This window comes from Phaseolus vulgaris, chromosome 9, assembly GCF_051622355.1.
Source record: "Phaseolus vulgaris cultivar YP4 chromosome 9, ASM5162235v1, whole genome shotgun sequence".
Lineage (NCBI taxonomy): Eukaryota > Viridiplantae > Streptophyta > Magnoliopsida > Fabales > Fabaceae > Phaseolus > Phaseolus vulgaris.
The window spans coordinates 23,711,248-23,733,272 of NC_143506.1; the positions used below are offsets into that span (position 1 = coordinate 23,711,248).

The 22,025-nt window shown below is 38.4% G+C and overlaps 1 protein-coding gene across 1 annotated transcript; it reads left to right on the forward strand.

Moving 5' to 3' along the window:
* The first annotated feature begins 89 nt into the window (after positions 1–89).
* Positions 90–21,761, forward strand: LOC137836441 (uncharacterized). Its single transcript, XM_090295671.1, has 9 exons — positions 90–299; positions 19,600–19,740; positions 19,824–20,399; positions 20,567–20,802; positions 20,879–21,046; positions 21,125–21,229; positions 21,304–21,373; positions 21,448–21,543; positions 21,621–21,761. The coding sequence occupies exons 1-9, from the start codon at positions 90–92 to the stop codon at positions 21,726–21,728; spliced, it is 1,710 nt and encodes a 569-aa protein (XP_090151797.1). The 3' UTR covers positions 21,729–21,761.
* Positions 21,762–22,025: the final 264 nt, after the last annotated feature.

The window sequence follows — 22,025 nt, forward strand, 5'->3', positions numbered from 1 at the left end:
AACAGATAGAGGAACACGTCCACTGAGGTCGGATGTCCCAAGTGCGCGCAAGTGATTTGGTAGGCCCGGACGAACGCCCAGCTGTTGGGATGAAGCTGAGCGGGGGCTATGTCGAGTTCAGTCAGGAGCTCCCTCTCGAAGCGGGTGAACGGGAATCGGAGCTTGACTTTCTTGAACATTGTTGCGTAGATGAAGCAGAAGGGGCCGCCGTCGCTCCCCTAGTATTCAGTGCAGATAGGCTCACCAGGAAGACAAGGATGCACAGATACCTTGTCATCATGTTTCTTGCTGAAAGAAAGGTGAGTGTGGTCACCTTTCTTGAGACGGAAGATATCGCGGTCAGAGTTGATGGATGAAGTCTCTCTCTCTCTCTCTCCCTCTCTAGTCCCTCTCCTCTCCTCATCCTTTCTCTCTCCTCTCCTCACCCTTTCTCTCTCATCTCTTTCTCTTTCTCTCTCCTCTCTATCTCTCTCTTTCTCTCTCCTTTCTTTCTCTCTCTCCTCGCTCTCTCTTTAACTCTCCTCTCTCTCTCTTTCTTTCTGCTGTCTTTCTCTCTCCTCTCTATCTCTCTCTTTTCTCTCTCCTTTCTTTCTCTCTGTCTCCTCTCTCTCTTCTCTCTCATTCTCTCTCTTTCTCTCTTTTTCTCTCTCTTTAACTCTCCTCTCTCTCTCTCTCTTTCTTTCTACTGTCTTTCTCTCTCCTATCTGTTCTCTCTCTTTCTCTCTCTCTCTCCAGTTGCAGGTAGTAGGTTGCAGGTAGAACGTAGCAGGTAGCAGGTGGCAAATTGCAGGTGGCAGGTAGAAGGTTGCAGGTACCAGATAGTAGGTTAAAAGTAGCCAGTTGCAGGTAGCAGGTTGCAGGTAGTACGCTTTCTCTCTCCTCTATCTCTCTCTATCTCTCTCCTCTCTTTCTCTCTCTGCTCATTCTCTCTCCTTTCTTTCTCTTTCTCTCCTCGCTCTTACTCTCTCTCTCTTCAACTTTACTCTCTCTCTCTTCAACTCTACTCTCTCTCTCTTTCTCTTTCTCTCGCCTATCTCTCCTCTCTTTCTCTCTCCTCTCTCTCTCTCTTTCTCTCTCTTCACCCTTTCTCTCTCCTCTCTATCTCTCTCTTTCTCTCTCCTCTCTATCTCTCCTTTCTTTCTCTTTCTCTCCTCGCTCTTACTCTCTCTCTCTCTTTCTCTCTTTTGTCTTTCTCTTTCCTCTCTCTCTTTCTCTCTCTTCACCCTTTCTCTCTCCTCTCTTTCTCTCTGTCTCCTTTGTCTCCCCTCTCTCTCTTTCTCTCTCTTTCTCTCTATCTCTATCTATTCGTTTCTATCTATTTATCTGTCTTTATCTATCTTTCCGTCTCTATGTAGCTTTCCATCTCTATCTATCAATCCGTCTCTAACTAGCTTTCCGTCTCTATCTATCTATCTGTCTCTATCTATCAATCTATCTCTATCTATCTATTAATCCGTCTCTATCTAGTTTTCCGTCACTATCTATCTATCCGTCTCTATCCATCTATCCGTCTCTATCTATCTTTCCATCTCTATTTATCTCTCTTTCTCTATCTATCAATCTGTCTCTATCTAGCTTTCCGTCTTTATCTATCCGTCTCTATCTATATATATTTCTTTATCTATCTATATGTCTCTATCTATCTAACTGTCTCTATTTATCTATTTGTCTGTATCTATCTATCTGTCTCTATATATCTCTTTATATTTCTCTATATATCTATCTATCTATCTGACTCTATCTCTTACTCTCTCCTCTCTATCTCTCTTTCTCTCCCTCTCTACTCCCTCTCTACTCCCTCTCCTCTCCTCACCCTTTATCTCTACTCCCTCTCCTCTCCTCACCCTTTATCTCTCCTCCCTCTCCTCTCCCTATCCTTTCTCTCTCCTCTCCTCACCCTTTCTCTCTCCTCTCTTTCTCTTTCTCTCTCCTCTCTTTCTCTTTCTCTCTCCTCTCTATCTCTCTCTTCGCTCTTACTCGCTCTCTCTTTAACTCTCTCTCTCTCTCTCTCTCTTTCTGCTGCCTTTCTCTCTCCCCTCTTTAACTCTCCTCTCTATCTCTCTCTCTTTCTTTCTCCTCTCTCTCTCTCTCTCTGGTTGCAGGTAGCAGATGGCAAATAGCAGGTTGTAGGTAGCAGGTAGAAGATTGCAGGTACCAGATAGTAGGTTAAAAGTAGCAAGTTCTAGGTAGCAGGTTGCAGGTAGTACCCTTTCTCTCACCTCTATCTCTCTCATCTCTTTCTCTCTCTGCTCTTTCTCTCTCCTTTTTTTCTCTTTCTCTCCTCGCTCTTACTCTCTCTCTCTTCAACTCTACTCTCTCTCTCTCTTTCTCTCTGCTGTCTTTCTCTCTCCTCTCTTTCTCTCTCCTCTCTCTCTCTTAACCCTTTCTCTCCCCTCTTTTTCTCTCTCCTCTCTTTCTCTTTGTCTCCTTTGTCTCCTCTCTCTCTCTTTCTCTCTCTTTCTCTCTATCTCTATCTATTTGTTTCTATCTATTTATCTGTCATTACCTATCTTTCCGTCTCTATGTAGCTTTCCATCTCTATCTATCAATTCGTCTCTAACTAGCTTTCCGTCTCTATCTATCTATCTGTCTTTATCTATCAATTTATCTCTATCTATCTATTAATCTGTCTCTATCTAGGTTTCCTTCACTGTCTATCTATCCGTCTCTATCCATCATTCCGTCTCTATCTATCTTTCCATCTCTATTTATCTATCTGTCTCTATCTATCAATCTTTCTCTATCTAGCTTTCCGTCTTTATCTATCCGTCTCTATCTATATATATTTCTTTATCTATCTATATGTCTCTATCTATCTAACTGTCTCTATTTATCTATTTGTCTATATCTATCTATCTGTCTCTATATATCTCTTTATATTTCTCTATATATCTATCTATCTATCTGACTCTATCTCTTACTCTCTCCTCACTATCTCTCTTTCTCTCCCTCTCTACTCCCTCTCCTCTCCTCACCCTTTATCTCTCCTCCCTCTCCTCTCTCCATCCTTTCTCTCTCCTCTCCTCACCCTTTCTCTCTCCTCTGTATCTCTCTCTCCTATCTCTCTCTTTCTCTCTCCTTTCTTTCTCTCTCTCCTTGCTCTTACTCGCTCTCTCTTTCTCTCACCTTTCTTTCTCTCTCTCACCTCGCTCTTACTCGCTCTCTCTTTAACTCTCCTTTCTCTCTCTCTTTCTTTCTGCTGTCTTTCTCTCTCCTCTCTATCTCTCTTTTTCTCTCTCCTTTCTTTCTCTCTCTCTTTCTCTCTGTCTCCTCTCTCTCTCTCTCTCTCTTTTTCTCTCTCCTCTCTCTCTTTAACTCTCCTCTCTCTTTCTTTCTTTCTGCTGTCTTTCTCTCTCCTCTCTTTCTCTCTGTTGTCTCTCTCTCTCTCTGGTTGCAGGTAGTACGTAGCAGGTAGCAGGTGGCAAATAGCAGGTTGCAGGTAACAGGTAGCAGGTAGAAGGGTACAGGTACCAGATAGTACGTTAAAACTGGCAAGTTGCAGGTAGCAGGTTGCAGGTAGTACCCGTTCTCTCTCCTTTATCTCTGTCCTCTCTTTCTCTCTCCTTTCTTTCTCTTTCTCTCCTCGCTCTTACTCTCTCCCTCTTCAACTTTACTCTCTCTCTCTTTCTCTGTGTTGTCTTTCTCTCTCCTTTCTTTCTCTCTGCTCTCTTCACCATTTCTCTCTCCTCTCTTTCTCTCTCCTCTCAATCTCTCTCTTCTATCTCTCTCTTTCTCTCTGTCTCCTTTGTCTCCTCTCTCTCTCTCTCTCTTTCTCTCTCTTTCTCTCTATCTCTATCTATTCGTTTCTATCTATTTATCTGTCTTTATCTATCTTTCCGTCTCTATGTAGCTTTCCATCTCTATCTATCAATCCATCTCTAACTAGCTTTTCGTCTCTATCTATCTATCTGTCTCTATCTATCAATCTATCTCTATCGATCTATGAATCTGTCTCTATCTAGTTTTCCGTACTATCTATCTATCCGTGTCTATCCATCTATCCGTCTCTATCTATCTTTCCATCTCTATTTATCTATCTGTCTCTATCTATCAATCTGTCTCTATCTAGCTTTCCGTCTTTATCTATCCATCTCTATCTATATATCTTTCTTTATCTCTCTATATGTCTCTATCTATCTAACTGTCTCTATTTATCTATTTGTCTGTATCTATCTATCTCTCTTTATATATCTCTTTATATTTCTCTATATATCTATCTATCTATCTGACTCTATCTCCTACTCTCTCCTCTCTCTCTCTTTCTCTCTTTTTCTCTCTCCTCTCTCTCTTTAACTCTCCTCTCTCGCTCTCTCTTTCTTTCTGCTGTCTTTCTCTCTCCTCTCCTTCTCTCTGTTCTCTCTCTCTCTCTCTGGTTGCAAGTTGTACGTAGCAGGTAGCAGGAGGCAAATAGCAGGTTGCAGGTAGCAGTTTGCAGGTAGCAGGTAGCAGGTAGAAAGTTGTAGGTACCAGATAGTAGGTTAAAAGTAGCAAGTTGCAGGTAGCAGGTTGCAGGTAGTACCCTTTCTCTCTCCTCTATCTCTCTCTATCTCTCTCCTCTCTTTTTCTCTCTGCTCTTTCTCTCTCCTTTCTTTCTCTTTCTCTCCTCGCTCTTACTCTCTCTCTTCGACTTTACTCTCTCTCTCTTCAACTCTACTCTCTCTCTCTCTCTTTCTCTCTGTAGTCATTCTCTCTCCTCTCTCTCTCTCCTCTCTTTCTCTTTCTCTCTCCTCTCTCTCTGTCTTCACCTTTTCTCTCTTCTCTCTTTCTCTCTCCTCTCTATCTCTCTCTTCTATCTCTCTCTTTCTCTCTGTCTCCTTTGTCTCCTCTCTCTCTCTTTCTCTCTCTTTCTCTATATCTATCTATTCGTTTCTATCTATTTATCTGTCTTTATCTATCTTTCCGTCTCTATTTAGCTTTCCATCCCTATCTATCAATCAGTCTCTAACTAGCTTTCTGTGTTTATCTATCTATCTGTCTCTATCTATCAATCTATCTTTATCTATCTATTAATCTGTCTCTATCTAGTTTTCCGTCACTATCTATCTATCCGTGTCTATCCATCTATCCGTCTCTATCTATCTTTCCATCTCTATTTATCTATCTGTCTCTATCTAGCTTTTCGTCTCTATCTAGCTTTTCGTCTTTATCTATCCGTCTCTATCTATATATCGTTCTTTATCTATCTATATGTGTCTATCTATCTAACTGTCTCTATTTATCTATTTGTCTGTATCTATCTATCTGTCTCTATATATCTCTTTATATTTCTCTATATATCTATCTATCTATCTAACTCTATCTCTTACTCTCTCGTCTCTCTCTTTCTCTCTCCTCTCTCTCTTTAACTCTCCTCTCTCTCTTTCTTTCTGCTGTCTTTCTATCTCCTTTCCCTCTCTCTGTTCTCTCTCTCTCTCTCTGGTTGCAAGTAGTACGTAGCAGGTAGCAGGTGCCAAATAGCAGGTTCCAGGTAGCAGTTTGCAGGTAGCAGGTAGAAGGTAGAAGGTTGCAGGTACCAGATAGTAAGTTAAAAGTAGCAAGTTGCAGGTAACAGGTTGCAGGTAGCAGGTAGCAGGTTGCAGGTAGAACCTTTTCTCTCCTCTATCTCTCTCTATCTCTCTCCTCTCTTTCTCTCTCTGCTCTTTCTCTCTCCTTTCTTTCTCTTTCTCTCCTCGCTCTTACTCTCTCTCTCTTCAACTTTACTCTCTCTCTCTTCAACTCTACTCTCTCTTTCTCTGTGTTGTCTTTGTCCCTCTTTTCTCTCTCCTCTCTTTCTCTTTCTCTCTCCTCTCTCTCTTTCTCACTCTTCTCTCTTTCTCACTCTTCTCCCTTTCTCTCTCCTCTCTTTCTCTCTCCTCTCTATCTCTCTCTTCTATCTCCCTCTTTCTCTCTCCTCTCTATCTCTCTCTTCTATCTCTCTCCTTCTCTCTCCTCTCTTTCTCTCTGTCTCCTTTGTCTCCTCTCTCTCTCTTTCTCTCTATCTCTATCTATTCGTTTCTATCTTTTTATCTGTCTTTATCTATCTTTCCGTCTCTATGTAGCTTTCCATCTCTATCTATCAATCCGTCTCTAACTAGCTTTCCGTTTCTATCAATTTATCTGTCTCTATCTATCAATCTATCTCTATCTATCTATTAATCCGTCTCTATCTAGTTTTCCGTCACTATCTATCTATCCGTCTCTATCCATCAACCCTTCTCTATCTATCTTTCCATCTCTATTTATCTATCTGTCTCTATCTATCAATTTGTCTCTATCTAGCTTTCCGTCTTTATCTATCCGTCTCTATCTATATATCTTTCTTTATCTATCTATATGTCTCTATATATCTAACTGTCTCTATTTATCTATTTGTCTGTATCTATCTATCTGTCTCTATATATCTCTTTATATTTCTCTATATATCTATCTATCTATCTGACTCTATCTCTTACTCTCTCCTCACTATCTCTCTTTCTCTGCCTCTCTACTCCCTCTCCTCTCCGAACCATTTCTCTATCCTCTCTCTCCTCTCCTCACCCTTTCTCTCTCTTTTCTTTCTCTTTCTCTCTCCTCTCTATCTCTCTCTTTCTCTCTCCTTTCTTTCTCTCTCTTTAACTCTCCTCTCTCTCTCTCTCTCTCTCTCTCTCTCTCTTTCTGCTGTCTTTCTCTCTCCTCTCTTTCTCTCACCTCACCCTTTCTCTCTCCTCTCTATCTCTCTCTTTCTCTCTCCTTTCTTTCTCTATATCTCCTGATGTGATTCCAATAGCCACATAGAACAAGATTCTTGACACTTTGAGGAATCACCTTGAGCTGGAAAATGTAGAGGCACTTTCTTAGAAGTTGGATCATAGTTCTAAGATCAAGAACTCACCAAAACAAGTACCAAATCCCAAACTCATTTGGATGAACCAAATATTGTCAAATTGAATCAACAAAGGAGAAGGAAAAGAACAAACCGAACAGAATTGAACTTCAAAACAAAAGAACCGAACAGAATTTAAAAACTAAACAGAAAATAGGTGCTGGAAAATTAAAGGAACCGAAACAAAAACAACTCAAAACTCAAGGCAATAAGAACAAATTGAAGAAGAAGAAAGGAAGGAGAAGAGAATGCTCATGAAGATGGAGGAATGGTTGGATGATCACGCCACTAGAAGAATGGATGCTCCTAGATGAGTGTGGAAGCCGCCACTTGAGGAAACCATGGTCCTTCAAGATAAGACTAGAGAAGAAGCTCAAAGCTCTCCAAATGCTCACTCCAATTTTGAGTATAGTTTCTTTAGATAAAATTCAAATCTGAATTTTACAAAGGAAGCACCTCTATTTATAGCCTAAGGTGCTGAAAAATAGGTGGGAAATTTCAAATAAACTCATTTGAAATTCCCACCAAAAACAAGTCACATGGGAGGTGTGACCTTTTTCTACTATGACACCTCCCAAAAACTACACCTACACCTATCTACTAATACACCCCCCTAAAGGTCCTATTTAAAACCTAAAAGATGCTATAACAAAAGAGGTTTCTAAGGTTTCCCTCTAAGCACCTTCAACTAAAGACACTACAAAAAGAGAAAATAAATGTCCTCTTGCTCCCAAGGCTTTGAACATGCTTCTTGTAATCCTTTGAGGTGGACTTTGACCTCCATGGGCATCCTCCATTTGTGCCTCCACCTCTTCTTGAGCTTGATGAGTGGCCTCCATGTTCTCTTGGGCTTGATCTCCATCATACTCCCCGAGTTGGAGAGAATTCGACCACGAATTCTGGAGACCTACAGAAAAAGGAGTTAGATCGCTGACATTAAAAGTATGACTACCTAAGAATGTATCAGGCATATCTAACTCATAAGCATTGTCATTAATCCTCTTGAGGACTTGGAAAGGTCCATCCCCTCGAGGCATTAGTTTGGACTTCCTTTGAGTAGGAAAACGATCCTTCCTCAAGTGAAGCCAAACCCAATCGCCCTCATCAAACAACAATGCTTTTCTCCTCTTATTGGCAAGTTCAGCATACTTGCCAACCTTCTTCTCAATTCTCTTCTTGATGTCTTTATGCAAAGTTTTCACAAAAGAAGCCTTTTCATCCCCATCTTTGCACAAGACATCGTCAAGAAGGGGAATAGGAAGAAGATCAAGAGGTGTTAGGGGATTAAACCCATAGACCACCTCAAAAGGAGAATGGGAGGTGGTAGAATTTACTACTCGGTTATATGCAAACTCAACATGGGGTAGTAAATTCTCCCACACTCTAGGATTCCCCGAAATAAAGCATCTCAATAGTTGTCCCAAAGTTCTATTTACCACCTCGGTTTGACCATCGGTTTGTGGGTGGCAAGTGGTAGAAAATAAAAGCTTAGTTCCAAGCTTGCCCCACAAGGTCTTCCAAAAGTGACTCAAGAACTTAGGATCTCTATCGGACACTATAGACCTAGGAATCCCATGCAAGCGAACCACTTCTTGGAAGAAGAGGTTTGCAATGTGGCATGCATCATCCACTTTGTGGCAAGGAATAAAGTGAGCCATTTTTGAAAAACGATCCACTACCACAAAAATGGAGTCCTTTCCCTTTGATGTCTTGGGTAAGCCTAAGATGAAATCCATAGATATATCTACCCAAGGCATTGAAGGGATAGGAAGAGGAGTATAAAGACCATGGGGATGCATTTTAGATTTAGCTTTGCGGCAAGCTATGCATTTATCACACAAACTATGAACATGTTTATGCATATGAGGCCAAAAGAAATGTTCATGCAACACATCCAAAGTTTTAGCAACCCCAAAATGTCCCATTAAGCCCCCCTCATGAGCTTCTCTAACAAGAGATAATCTAATAGAGCATTGGGGAACACAAAGACGTTTTCCTTTAAAAAGAAAGCCATCTTGAATAAAAAAATCTTTGTGTCCTCCCTTAAGACACTCTTGATAGAGGAGAGAAAAATCAAGGTCATCATGATAAAGTTCCTTAATGTGATCAAAACCAAGATATTGAGAGGTTAAAAGATTTAGCAAGGTGTATCTTCTAGAAAGAGCATCCGCCACAATATTTATTTTGCCTTGCTTGTGTTTGATCACATAAGGAAATTGCTCAATGAATTCCACCCACTTAGCATGCCTCTTGTTAAGTTTGTTTTGGCTTTTCAAATATTTAAGAGATTCATGATCACTATGTATCACAAACTCTTTGGGAAAAAGATAGTGTTGCCAAGTAAACAAAGCCCTAACAAGTGCATATAATTCCTTATCATAGGTGGAATAGTTGAGATGACTTCCCTTCAATTTCTCACTAAAATAGGCTATGGGGTGGCCCTCTTGAAGGAGAACAGCCCCAATACCTATGCTTGAAGCATCACACTCAATCTCAAATGTCTTAGTGAAATTAGGAAGGGCCAAGATGGGAGCATTAGTCAATTTTTCTTTCAAAGTATCAAAAGCATTTTGTTGTGCTTCTCCCCAATGAAAGACCACATCCTTTTTCACTATGTCATTGAGTGGTGCGGCAATGGTACCAAAGTTTGGGACAAATCTTCTATAGAAAGAAGCAAGCCCATGAAAACTTCGGACCTCATTCAAAGATTTCGGTGTAGGCCACTTTTGAATGGCCACCACCTTGGTTTTGTCCACATGGACCCCTTTACAACTCACAACAAACCCTAGGAATTCTATATGATCAAGAGCAAACATACATTTAGCAAGGTTAGCATACAAATGTTCCTTCCTAAGGGTTTCCAAAACTTGCCTAACATGCAACCTATGGTCATTCAAAGATAAGCTATAAATGAGAATGTCATCAAAGTAAACCACAACAAACTTACCAATGAAAGGTCTAAGAACATGATGCATGAGGCGCATGAAGGTACTTGGTGCATTAGTTAAACCAAAAGGCATAACTAACCACTCATATAAACCAAAGTTGGTCTTAAAAGCCGTCTTCCATTCATCACCCGGTTTGATACGGATTTGATTGTAGCCGCTTTTAAGATCAATCTTTGAAAAGATTTTTGAACCATGTAATTCATCCAACAAATCATCTAATCTAGGTATGGGATGCCTATACTTAATGGTTATGTTATTTATGGCCCTACAATCCGAACACATTCGCCATGTGCCATCCTTTTTTGGCACTAAGATGATAGGCATAGCACAAGGACTCATGTTATCTTGCACCCACCCTTTTTCAATCAAAGCCTCAACTTGTTGGCGAATTTCCTTGGTTTCACTTGGATTGGTCCTATATGCGGGACGATTTGGTAAAGAAGAGCCCGGTATCAAATCAATTTGGTGCTCAATCCCTCTCAAAGGTGGAAGGCCATTTGGAGGATCTTGAAACACATCTTTGAACTCTTCTACCAAATTTTCCAAGCAATGAGGACTATCAACAAGTGTTTCTATGCTAAGAGTTCTAGGGATGGCTAAAAAAAGAGGATGATGAGCCACTATTTCCCTTTCAATGTCACGCCTAGACACAAGGAGTGTAGGCTTAGAACTCTTATCTTTTTTATCTTTTTTATCTTTTTCACTCTCCCTCTTTTTCTTCATGATAACTTGGTCCTCATGGACTTCTCTTGGAGAGAGAGATTTTAAAGTAACCTTGTGACCATGGAATTCAAAAGATAATTTGTTGGTAAAGCCATCATGTAAAACTTTTCTATCAAATTGCCAAGGCCTTCCCAAAAGAACATGAGTGGCTTCCATGGGCACAACATCACATAATACCTCATCTTTGTATTTTCCAATGGAGAAATGGATGAGGACTTGTTTATTAACAATTATTTCTCCTACTTCACTAAGCCATTGTAATTTGTAGGGCTTTGTATGAGAGATAGTAGGCAATCCAAGCTTATCTACTACTCTTGTACTAGCCACATTTGCACAACTACCCCCATCCACTATCAAGGAACAAATGTTGTTTTGAATAAGACATCTTGTATGGAAAATATTTTCCCTTTGACTTTCATCAAAAGGTTGTGAAACTTGTCCAAGAAGTCTTCGCACAACTAACAAGTCCCCTTCAAGTGGACATTCACTCTCTTCCTCACTAGATGCATGAGAATGCAATGAATGCTTTGAAGAATCCGAATCATGCTCACTAACTACAATGCCCTCATGCATGTACATACTTCGTTTTGAAGGACAATTTGCAGCAATATGACCATAACCCATACATTTAAAGCATTTAGTGTTAGATGTTCTAGTGGGAGACTTAGGTCTAGATGTTGATGGCTTAGATTCCTTGGGTTTGAAAGAAGAATCTTTGGAAGGATGTTTTGAAAAAGAAGTTTTGTTTCTCCAAGACTTGGAGTAGTATCCATTATTGGAAGCATTTTTAAAAGAGTTTTTCTTAGCAAGTTGGGCTTCCACCTTCATTGCAAGATGAACTAAAGAGCCCAATGATGAATACTCTTGTAACTCAACAATGTCTTGGATATCCTTCCTAAGACCACTCACAAACCTAGCAACCATGGCTTCTTCACTTTCTTCTAATTCAATTTTAAGCACAAGCGTCTCAAGCTCCTTATAATATTCATCCACATTTAGCGTGCCTTGTTGAAACCGTTGGAGTCTCAACATGAGGTCTTTCCTAAAATGTGGGGGCACAAACCTAGCGCGCATATGATCCTTTAAAGAGTTCCAAGAGTCCACGGGAGGACCCTTGTGATAGATAATGTCCTTTACAATCCCATGCCACCATTTCATGGCATAATCACTAAACTCTAGGGTGGCTAGCTTGAGCTTATGCTCATCTTGGATCTCATGGATCTCAAAAATTTGTTCACACTTAGCCTCCCAATCTAAATACACATTTGGATCACTAGAACCATTAAAACAAGGTAGTTTGACCGAAGGAAGCTTGGACTTTGCATCATGGTAGAAGCCATTGCCGTAGTGAATTCTTTCCCCTTGGTGATGATGTCTTTGTCCATGGACTTGGGGTGGAGGTCTCCTTCTCCTATGCTCATCTTCACGGCCAACATCATTTGAAGAAGCTCTTGAAGATGGTCTATGAGAATGATGTCCATCATGGATAGAAGGAGATGGTCTAGTTTGTTTGACCTCCATCTTTTGCAATTTCTCTTCCAACCTTCTAATTGTTCTTTGAGCTTCATGTAATTCACCAAGAATTGAAGCTTTGGAAGGAGAATTCTGCTTGGAGGATGCATCACTTGAAGATCCAGCCATTTGTAATTAAAAAACAGCAAACACACAAAACAGCAAACAAGTTAAAAATTAGCAAAAACAGTGAGCTTTCCAATTGAAACTGCCGAAGTGAATTTAAGGCTGAAAAGATATCACTCTCAAAGAAATAATGTTCTTGCACCAATCTGATCTTGAGGCCTTGGAATCCTCAAATGAAATATGTCAAAGCAAGCACACCAATCTTAAGAGCAAACCACCACAAAACCAATGAAACAATAAAGACAAACAAGAAAAGGTATAAGCAAGGAAAGGTAATTGCAAAAGGAAAACTATGTGTAAGACAAACTCAAAGAGTAAGAATGAAAGACAATCAAGAAAATAAAGAACTCAATGAGAAAAGTAGGCACACAAAAGAATACCTAAGGAAAAGCACTAGAGTAGATGAAGAAAACAAAAAAAATTTAGCTACTGGAAATTTTTTTTTAATGCAAACTGTGTTTGATATTCACTGATTTAACTGGAACGTTGTAGAGCGAACTGGATTATGAAATTTATACCACAGAAACTTCAAGATGTTAACTCAAAAATGGCACTGGAATCAATTAAAAACAGTAAGCCAATTGAGAGAAATAAATTTTTTAAAATCACTGCCAGATTACCGTATTTTTTTCGGCAGGAATGTACACTTTTTTTATTTTATTTATCATTTTTTGTGTACTTCATATTTTTGAATGATTCTTTTTTCTATTCTTTTCTAACACTTTCAATATCTCAAATCCAGAATTTCAGAATTTTACAGTACGTAAATCAATTGCAATAAGGAAAAACAGTAAGCACTTTTTTCAGAAACAGAGGAATCCTAATAGGAATAAAAAAACAGGATGATGAACTAGCAAAGACATAATAGAAAATGATGTATTGGAACTTGTATAGGTCTAGAATACAAGTATGAACTCAATGCTAAAAAGAAAATGCTCAAAGGATCAACATCAATTCAGAAAAAATATATGACACCAAAGCAAGAAACAATCAAAACAATAAAAGTACTACTAGAAGTAATGACATATATGGAATAACATGACTAAGACAAAACTTAACAAGATTCAAAAATTAAAAGACACAACACAAATTGTAACAAGTGGAAGGAAGCTTAAGGTAAACTCTAGGAAGGATAATGCCATTCCAAAAGAGCAACCATACTCATAAGAATTATGAGTGCCATAAACCTTTCCACAAACACTTGGAGCAAAAGAAAAACAGCAAGAATACTCAATTAAAATTCTAAAACAGAAACTTAAATTGCAAGAAAAATTAAAGAGCTCTTGAAATAAAGTGCACACAACTCAACAATTAAACAAGAATGAACCTAAGACTCATGATACCACATGATGTGATTCCAATAGCCACATAGAACAAGATTCTTGACACTTTGAGGAATCACCTTGAGCTGGAAAATGTAGAGGCACTTTCTTAGAAGTTGGATCATAGTTCTAAGATCAAGAACTCACCAAAACAAGTACCAAATCCCAAACTCATTTGGATGAACCAAATATTGTCAAATTGAATCAACAAAGGAGAAGGAAAAGAACAAACCGAACAGAATTGAACTTCAAAACAAAAGAACCGAACAGAATTTAAAAACTAAACAGAAAATAGGTGCTGGAAAATTAAAGGAACCGAAACAAAAACAACTCAAAACTCAAGGCAATAAGAACAAATTGAAGAAGAAGAAAGGAAGGAGAAGAGAATGCTCATGAAGATGGAGGAATGGTTGGATGATCACGCCACTAGAAGAATGGATGCTCCTAGATGAGTGTGGAAGCCGCCACTTGAGGAAACCATGGTCCTTCAAGATAAGACTAGAGAAGAAGCTCAAAGCTCTCCAAATGCTCACTCCAATTTTGAGTATAGTTTCTTTAGATAAAATTCAAATCTGAATTTTACAAAGGAAGCACCTCTATTTATAGCCTAAGGTGCTGAAAAATAGGTGGGAAATTTCAAATAAACTCATTTGAAATTCCCACCAAAAACAAGTCACATGGGAGGTGTGACCTTTTTCTACTATGACACCTCCCAAAAACTACACCTACACCTATCTACTAATACACCCCCCTAAAGGTCCTATTTAAAACCTAAAAGATGCTATAACAAAAGAGGTTTCTAAGGTTTCCCTCTAAGCACCTTCAACTAAAGACACTACAAAAAGAGAAAATAAATGTCCTCTTGCTCCCAAGGCTTTGAACATGCTTCTTGTAATCCTTTGAGGTGGACTTTGACCTCCATGGGCATCCTCCATTTGTGCCTCCACCTCTTCTTGAGCTTGATGAGTGGCCTCCATGTTCTCTTGGGCTTGATCTCCATCATCTCCCCTCTCTCTTCTCTCTCTTTCTCTCTCCTCTCTTTCTTTCTGTCTCACTAGTACAAAATATGAAAACAACGACCCTTTATTTAGTGCGGCTTTGCGCTTAAACGCATTTGTAAAAAATGCGGTGGCATTTTTGTAATTAAATTGATTTACAAATGCGGTTCTATGGTAAGACCGCATTTGTAAATCAATTCGAATGATTTACAAATGCGGTCTTACCCTAGAATCGCATTTGGAAATCAATTTTACCCTAAAAATTGAAGCGCGCCACTAGTTTTCACTTTAACTTTCGTCTTCTCCGCTCTTCGTTTCAACGTTTCGTCTTCTGTTTCAGCTCTCCCTTTGCATTGTAAGTTCCAGCTCTCTCCGCTTCAACGTTTGTTTTCGTTTTCGTTTTTGTCATTGTCATTATTCACTTCCTTGGCATTGTCATTTCGTTTCCTAACTCGTTTTTGTCATATAGGAGGTTACTGTTCTATTGGGTTCGCCGGTTTTTTCTGCTCCGCCACTGCCACTGTCATAGTCGAAAACTTCCGCCACCGCCTGCGCCTTCGTCTTCGTCTTCGTCCTCGTCTTCGTCTTGTGCCTCTGCCACTCCGATCACCATCAACCTAAAGGTTGGTGTTGTATTTAATTTATATTTAATATTTTGAATTTATATTTAATATTTTAAATTTATATTTAATATTTTGAATTGTTATTTTTCTGTATTATAATATATATTTAATTAATAACTAATACAACTTGGAATTTATAACTAATAACTAATAATTTATATATTTGTGTGTATTTTGAATTTTTGTATTATATAATTTCTATTTTCTTAAATTTATATTATATATTTAGTTAGTTGTTAATTACATTTTAATAAAAGTTTTATGTTATGTTAGTTATTGTTACTTTTAGAATAGAAATATCGTGTTTGGATTGAGTCCGGGGGTGTTCGACCCTCGACAAATGTGTGAGATTGAATAGAATACTAATTATTAGAAAATCCTAACTATATTCCAGAATATATAATGGATCGAAGTTGGATTAATGCTGTTCGTATAAGTGATGAGTACGAAAGGGGAGTAGAGGAATTTATACAATTTGCGCAGCGTAACGCGATTATTAGTGGTCATGATGGAGCAAAGATCAGGTGTCCGTGCGTTAACTGTTTGAATGGAAGGATACTGGATGTGAATATCATGAGGGAACACCTGCTGTGTGATGGGTTTCTTCGATCTTATACAACTTGGACATGGCATGGTGAATTATTAAATTTACCACGTGTTTCCGTAACTGAGGAATATGTGGGTTCTACCATGGATGAAGCAGTACACGATGATGGAGATGATGATCGATTGGAGGACATGATTCGTGATGTGGGAGTTGAGTGTTTTGCAAAAGCGCATGGATATGAAAGTATGTCAAAAGATGCAGAAACTCCTTTGTATCCTGGATCAACTAACTTCACACGGTTGTCGGTGGTGTTAAGATTGATGAATTTGAAGGCAATAAACGGATGGACTGATAAAAGCTTCACGGAATTGCTCCAGCTGTTGAAGGATATGCTTCCAGAGGGAAATAGTCTACCTAATCGTAATTACGAGGCCAAAAAGATTCTTTGTCCAATGGGTATGGAGTACAAAAAGATACATGCATGTTCTAATGATTGTATATTATACCGGAAAGATTTTGAATTGTTGAAAAGTTGTCCTAGGTATGGGTTATCACGTTATAAGTTGAAACAAAAAGATGATGATTCTATTGATGACATGGAAAAGCATGGACCCCCAATGAAGGTTATGTGGTATCTTCCCATCATTCCAAGGATGAAGCGTTTGTTTGCAAACCCAGATGAAGCGTTTGTTTGCAAACCCAGACGATGCTAAGAATCTTAGATGGCATGCAGATGAGAGGAAATGCGATGGCATGTACCGACATCCAGCTGATTCTATTCAATGGAAGAAATTTGATGATGACTTTCCAGAATTTGGTAAAGAATCAAGAAATATCCGACTTGGTTTAGCTATAGACGGAATGAATCCGTTTGGTAATATGAGTACAAATCACAGTTCATGGCCTGTATTACTAGTTATTTACAACTTACCTCATGGATTGTGCATGAAGCGAAAATACATGATGTTGTCTATGATGATATCCGGTCCGAAACAACTAGGGAATGATATTGATGTTTATCTAAGTCCCCTAATTGAAGATTTGAAGTTAATGTGGGACCAGGGTGTCGAAGTATTTGACGGATTTGCTAATGAAACTTTCAAGCTTCATGCCATGTTATTTTGCACCATCAATGACTTTCCGACATATGGTAACTTATCAGGTTATAGTGTTAAGGGTCACAAAGCGTGTCCAATATGCGAAGAAGACACTGCTTCTCAACAATTGAAACATGGAAGGAAAACAGTATATCTTCGGCATCAGAGGTTTCTTAGAAGTCATCATCCTTACCGGAGGTTGAAAAAAGCCTTTAATGGACACCAAGAGGGTAGTGGTCCACCAACTCCATTAACCGGTGTTGAGGTTTACCAAAAGGTAAATAACATAGACCACACCTTCGGTAAGTCCAAAAAAAAGTCATCTGTGACAAATATTTGGAAGAAGAAATCAATCTTCTTTGATCTTCCGTACTGGTCGAGGTTAGAAGTCAGACATTGTATAGATGTAATGCATGTTGAGAAGAATGTGTGTGATAGCTTAATTGGTACACTTCTTAACATTAACGGGAAGACGAAGGATGGTCTAAATGCTCGTTTAGATTTGATTGAGATGAACATACGCGGCGAGTTGGCACCCATAGAAATGGGTAAGCGTACATATTTGCCCCCAGCCTGTTACACAATGTCAAAAGATGAAAAAAATTAGTTTTTGTCAATGTCTAAAGGGTGCGAAAGTGCCACAAGGACATTCCTCAAATGTGAAAAGCCTAGTGTCAATGCAAGATTTGAAGTTAATTGGGTTGAAGTCTCATGATTGTCACATCTTGATGCAACAGTTGTTGCCGGTAGCTATCCGTGGGATCTTACCAAAAAATGTTAGACACACCATAACCCGTTTGTGCTCATTCTTCTCTTCCATCTGTTGTAAAGTCATTGATCCCTCAAAACTAGATGAACTTCAAAATGAAATTGTTGTTATCTTGTGTGAATTGGAAATGTTTTTTCCTCCGTCTTTTTTTGACATCATGGTTCATCTAGTGGTGCATCTGGTAAGAGAGGTTAGATTGTGTGGACCAGTGTACTTAAGATGGATGTATCCTGTTGAGCGGTATATGAAAATTTTGAAAGGTTATGTGAAAAATCATTATCGTCCAGAGGCTTCAATGATTGAAAGGTACATAGCTGAAGAAAGTATTGAATTTTGTTCAGAGTACATGACGAAAGCAAATCCAATAGGTGTTCCAGCTAATTCATGGCACCACAGGCGTTCTACAACTAAATGTTTACGTGGTGTGAATATTGTAAGCAAATCTCGATCAGAAGTCTTGCAAGCACATTTGTACATATTGAATAACACAGATGAAGTTGTACCTTACATAGAAGCTCATAAAGCCATTGTGAAGGCAAATAACCCAAGACAAGCAGAGAAATGGGTCTTGATGGAACATAATAGAACTTTCATGCCTTGGTTTAAAGATGAGGTGTTCAAGGATTCAACGGCATCAGAGACCTTGACTTGGTTGGTTGCTGGATTGAAGTTTGATGTCATCTCATGTACAGCGTACGAAGTGAATAATTGTATATTTTACACGAAGTCCATGGATGAAAAGAGTACAGTTCAAAATTCTGGTGTTACTCTTGAAGCCGAGTCAATGCAGTTTTCGACTTCGAAAGATACAAATCCAGTACTTGGATCAATGGCATACTATGGGTTTATAGAAGAGATATGGGAGATTGACTACACTAAGTTTTCCGTTCCAGTTTTCAAGTGTAAATGGGTTGACAATAAAAGTGGGGTTAAAATTGATGAATCAGGATTCACACTAGTGGACTTTCGAAAGATAGGGTATCGAGATGAGCCATTTATAATGGTTCAACAAGCATCTCAGGTTTTCTATGTGAAAGATCCTACGTCAGAACATTGGTATGTCGTTTTACACGGGAAAAAACAAGGGGAAGCCATAGATGATATTGAATATGGCGAAACTCGTTCATTCACACCAATGATAACTAATAAAGATGACGATGTACTTGATGATGTACATGCAACCCGTAAAGACCACAGTGAAGGAATTTACATATAAACATTCAACCCATATGCAACATGTAAATAAACATTTAGAATTTTTTGTATTATTTTTATATGATTTTAATTCGATTCACATTAACTAATGTTTGTTACCTAATTTTTTTAACAGAGACATGGATGACGACCAAACTCCAAACAGACCTCGATCTGGACGAGGCAATAGAGGACCTACTAGATTGAAGCGTCTTGCATTGAGACGTGCTGCTGGTGAGAAGACACATGTTGACATTGACGTCAACATTGGAGTGGCTTTTGGTCCTAAGGCAGATGAGTTTATGAGCTATCTTGGAGTTGTTTCTCGTGAGAGGCTCTCCATTTTGATTAATTCATGGGATGAGGTTTCAGAGGTTGATCGGAACATGCTATGGGAGGATGTTCTGGTAAGCTTTACATTATTATTGTTATCATATAATGCTTTTTAATATTGATTAATTAATTTTAATTTGATTATGTTATTTTCCAGGCAAACTTTGACATTCCTGATGTGGAACCACTTCGATCAAAGATATTATCCAATATCGCACTTAAATTTCGTACCTTTAAGTCAAGACTGACTTCGAGATACATTTTTGGCGACCTTAAAGACGAAAATCCATGTTTAAAGTACCAACATATTGATGAAGAGACATGGCGTATTTTTAGAGAAAGCCGTGAAAATGAGGCTTGGATGGTAAGTGAAATAACTTTTTTGTTTATATAACATTAATAAGTTTATCTTATTTACTTCAGTTTGTTTATTTCAATTATGACAGGATCGTCGGAAGAAAGCTCAAGAGATAGCTTTGAAGAATCTTACCCCGCACGTTATGTCTCGTTCGGGGTATAGAAAACTTGAGCAAACACTGATGGTGGAAAAGGAGAAATCTCAACAGGGGACGTTGTCTGAGAATGTGGAAACAGGGGTCACTTCTCCTCCATCATCACCTTTTCGCCATGTAAAATGGAAGAGGGCCCGAATTAAGAAGTCGGGTGCACCAAGTTCTGAGCAATCCGGGGTTATAATCGAAAAAATTGTAAGTTATTTTTGTTATTTTCAATTTTTAAAAGCATTAATTATATTAATGATTGAAAATATGGTTTTTGTGTACTCTTGCAGGATTCCTTGGAATCCGACGGTAAATTTGTTGCTGAAGGTCGTCACGATATCCTGGTTGAAGCAATTGGACGACCTGAACACTCTGGTCGTGTTCGTGCCGCTGGACAAGGGGTCGGAATTAAACTTTATTTTGGAGTTTCAGAACGACAACCATCCTCCTCCTCCAAGAAGGAAACTCAAATGAAGAGTAAGTTACGTGAAGAAATAATGGAGGAGATGAGAAAGGAGACTGATTTGATGTGGCTGGAGATGAAAAAGGAGAATGATCGAATGCGACAAGAGTTTCTATCGCAACAAGTTTGTGCTGAGCCGATTGAACCCCTTGTTAGTCCCACTCCCAAGAGCACAAAGGGGAGTTGTGCGGCTCCTCCAACATCAGGGGATGATATCAATGGGCAGACAGAGGATTGTGAGCTACTGGTAGTGGGCGGCAAACTTCCTCGGGTGGTGGCACTTGGAAAAGTCTATACAAACGCCACCACCTTACATAACGTTCCTCTCTCCCCTGATGTGGCGAAGGTAACAGTTGAAAAAGTACGATTTCCTGATGCTTGTGTTCCACTACCTTCAGATGAGGTAACCACTGTGGCCGATGCATTTCAGACATTCGTTGCCTGGCCCAGAGAGCTCATTCGATATATGCCCGAACCTCATGTAATAATTTCGTTTCATTATATTATTTTTTATTTATATTTATATATTACATATAATTTAATATATTACAAATGTTGTTTATCTTGTAGAAACCTTTTCAGCCACCAAGTCCGGAAAAGAAGCGTGAGGTTCCAGTTGACGATCCTATAGCTTCCCTACGTGTCATTGCTAGTCAGATTGGCAATGATCCTTTTCCAGTTCCGTGGGATAATACATTTTTTCAAATCAACACTGAACTGCCACTGATGATTTACAACACAGATTTATCAGAATTTATATCTGGGAAACAGGAGCTCAATATAAGTATAATTCAATTTTTTATGATGTAAGTATCTTTACCTATTATTCAATTTACTTTATGTTAAATTATTATTGATTATGCTTTAACTAAAAACTTGTAGGTTTTTGCATAGAGTCTGTATCACTGAGGGGAAGGAAAATATGTATGGATTCTTAGATCCTGCATATACTAATCCCGTTGGACCAAACTCAACTGAGACTCAAGCATACATCACTAACATCCTGGAAAAAGAGGGAAAACAAATTTATTTATGCCCTTATATTAATGAGTAAGTTTAATTATATGTCATCAATTATTATTTTTTCATGTTTTAAATATTTACTAACTCTTTTCAATGATCATATAGGCATCATTGGCAGTTACTTGTCTTATCAATGGTTGATAAGACTGCTGTGTGGTTCTGTTCCCTACACAAGAAGATGCCCACAAAATTTAAGGATATCATTGATACGTAAGTATAGTATAAACTTAACTTTGTATGTTACTAATTAACCATCTACTAACGAGGTTTTTTGTATTAACCAGTTCATGGCGTGGATATAACATCCTAAAAGGTCGATCCAGTTCAAATAATTTGAACTACATAAGAGTAAAGGTTTGTAATTTTTTTCTTTCTCTATTATCATTGTTTATCAATATACTAGCATATTACTTTTTATTGAATTATAGTGTAATAAACAACCAGGAAGCTATGAGTGTGGCTATTACATTATGCAATGGATGATTACCATTATAAGACTAGGTGTTAAAACTGGTTGGAAAGAGGTATATGTTAAATCATTTTTATAATTCTTGAACATATATATATCTAGAAACTAATTTATGTCAACTTTGCAATGCAGTTATTCACAGAAGAAACACCAATGAGTGAGGAAGGCATTTCATATGTTAGAGATTCTTGGTCCACATATTTCATTAATTTTTATAACTCTAGCATAGGTAAACAATAGTGGTTTTATTATATGTAATTTGATCACTTGTAAATGTACATTTTGATGATTTCAATTGATCACTACATTTCTGTATTTGTCTGGCTGGGTTTGATCATTATGCAGGTTATTTAAATATATGGTTTCTGCACAAAACAGAGTGTATTTTAAAAAAAAAATCACTATTTACAAATGCGATCATTTACCAAGACCGCATTTGTAAATAGTGAATTCGCATTTACAAATGCGGTCTTGGTAAATGACTGCATTTGTAAATAGTGAATTCGCTATTTACAAATGCGGTCTTGGTAAATGACC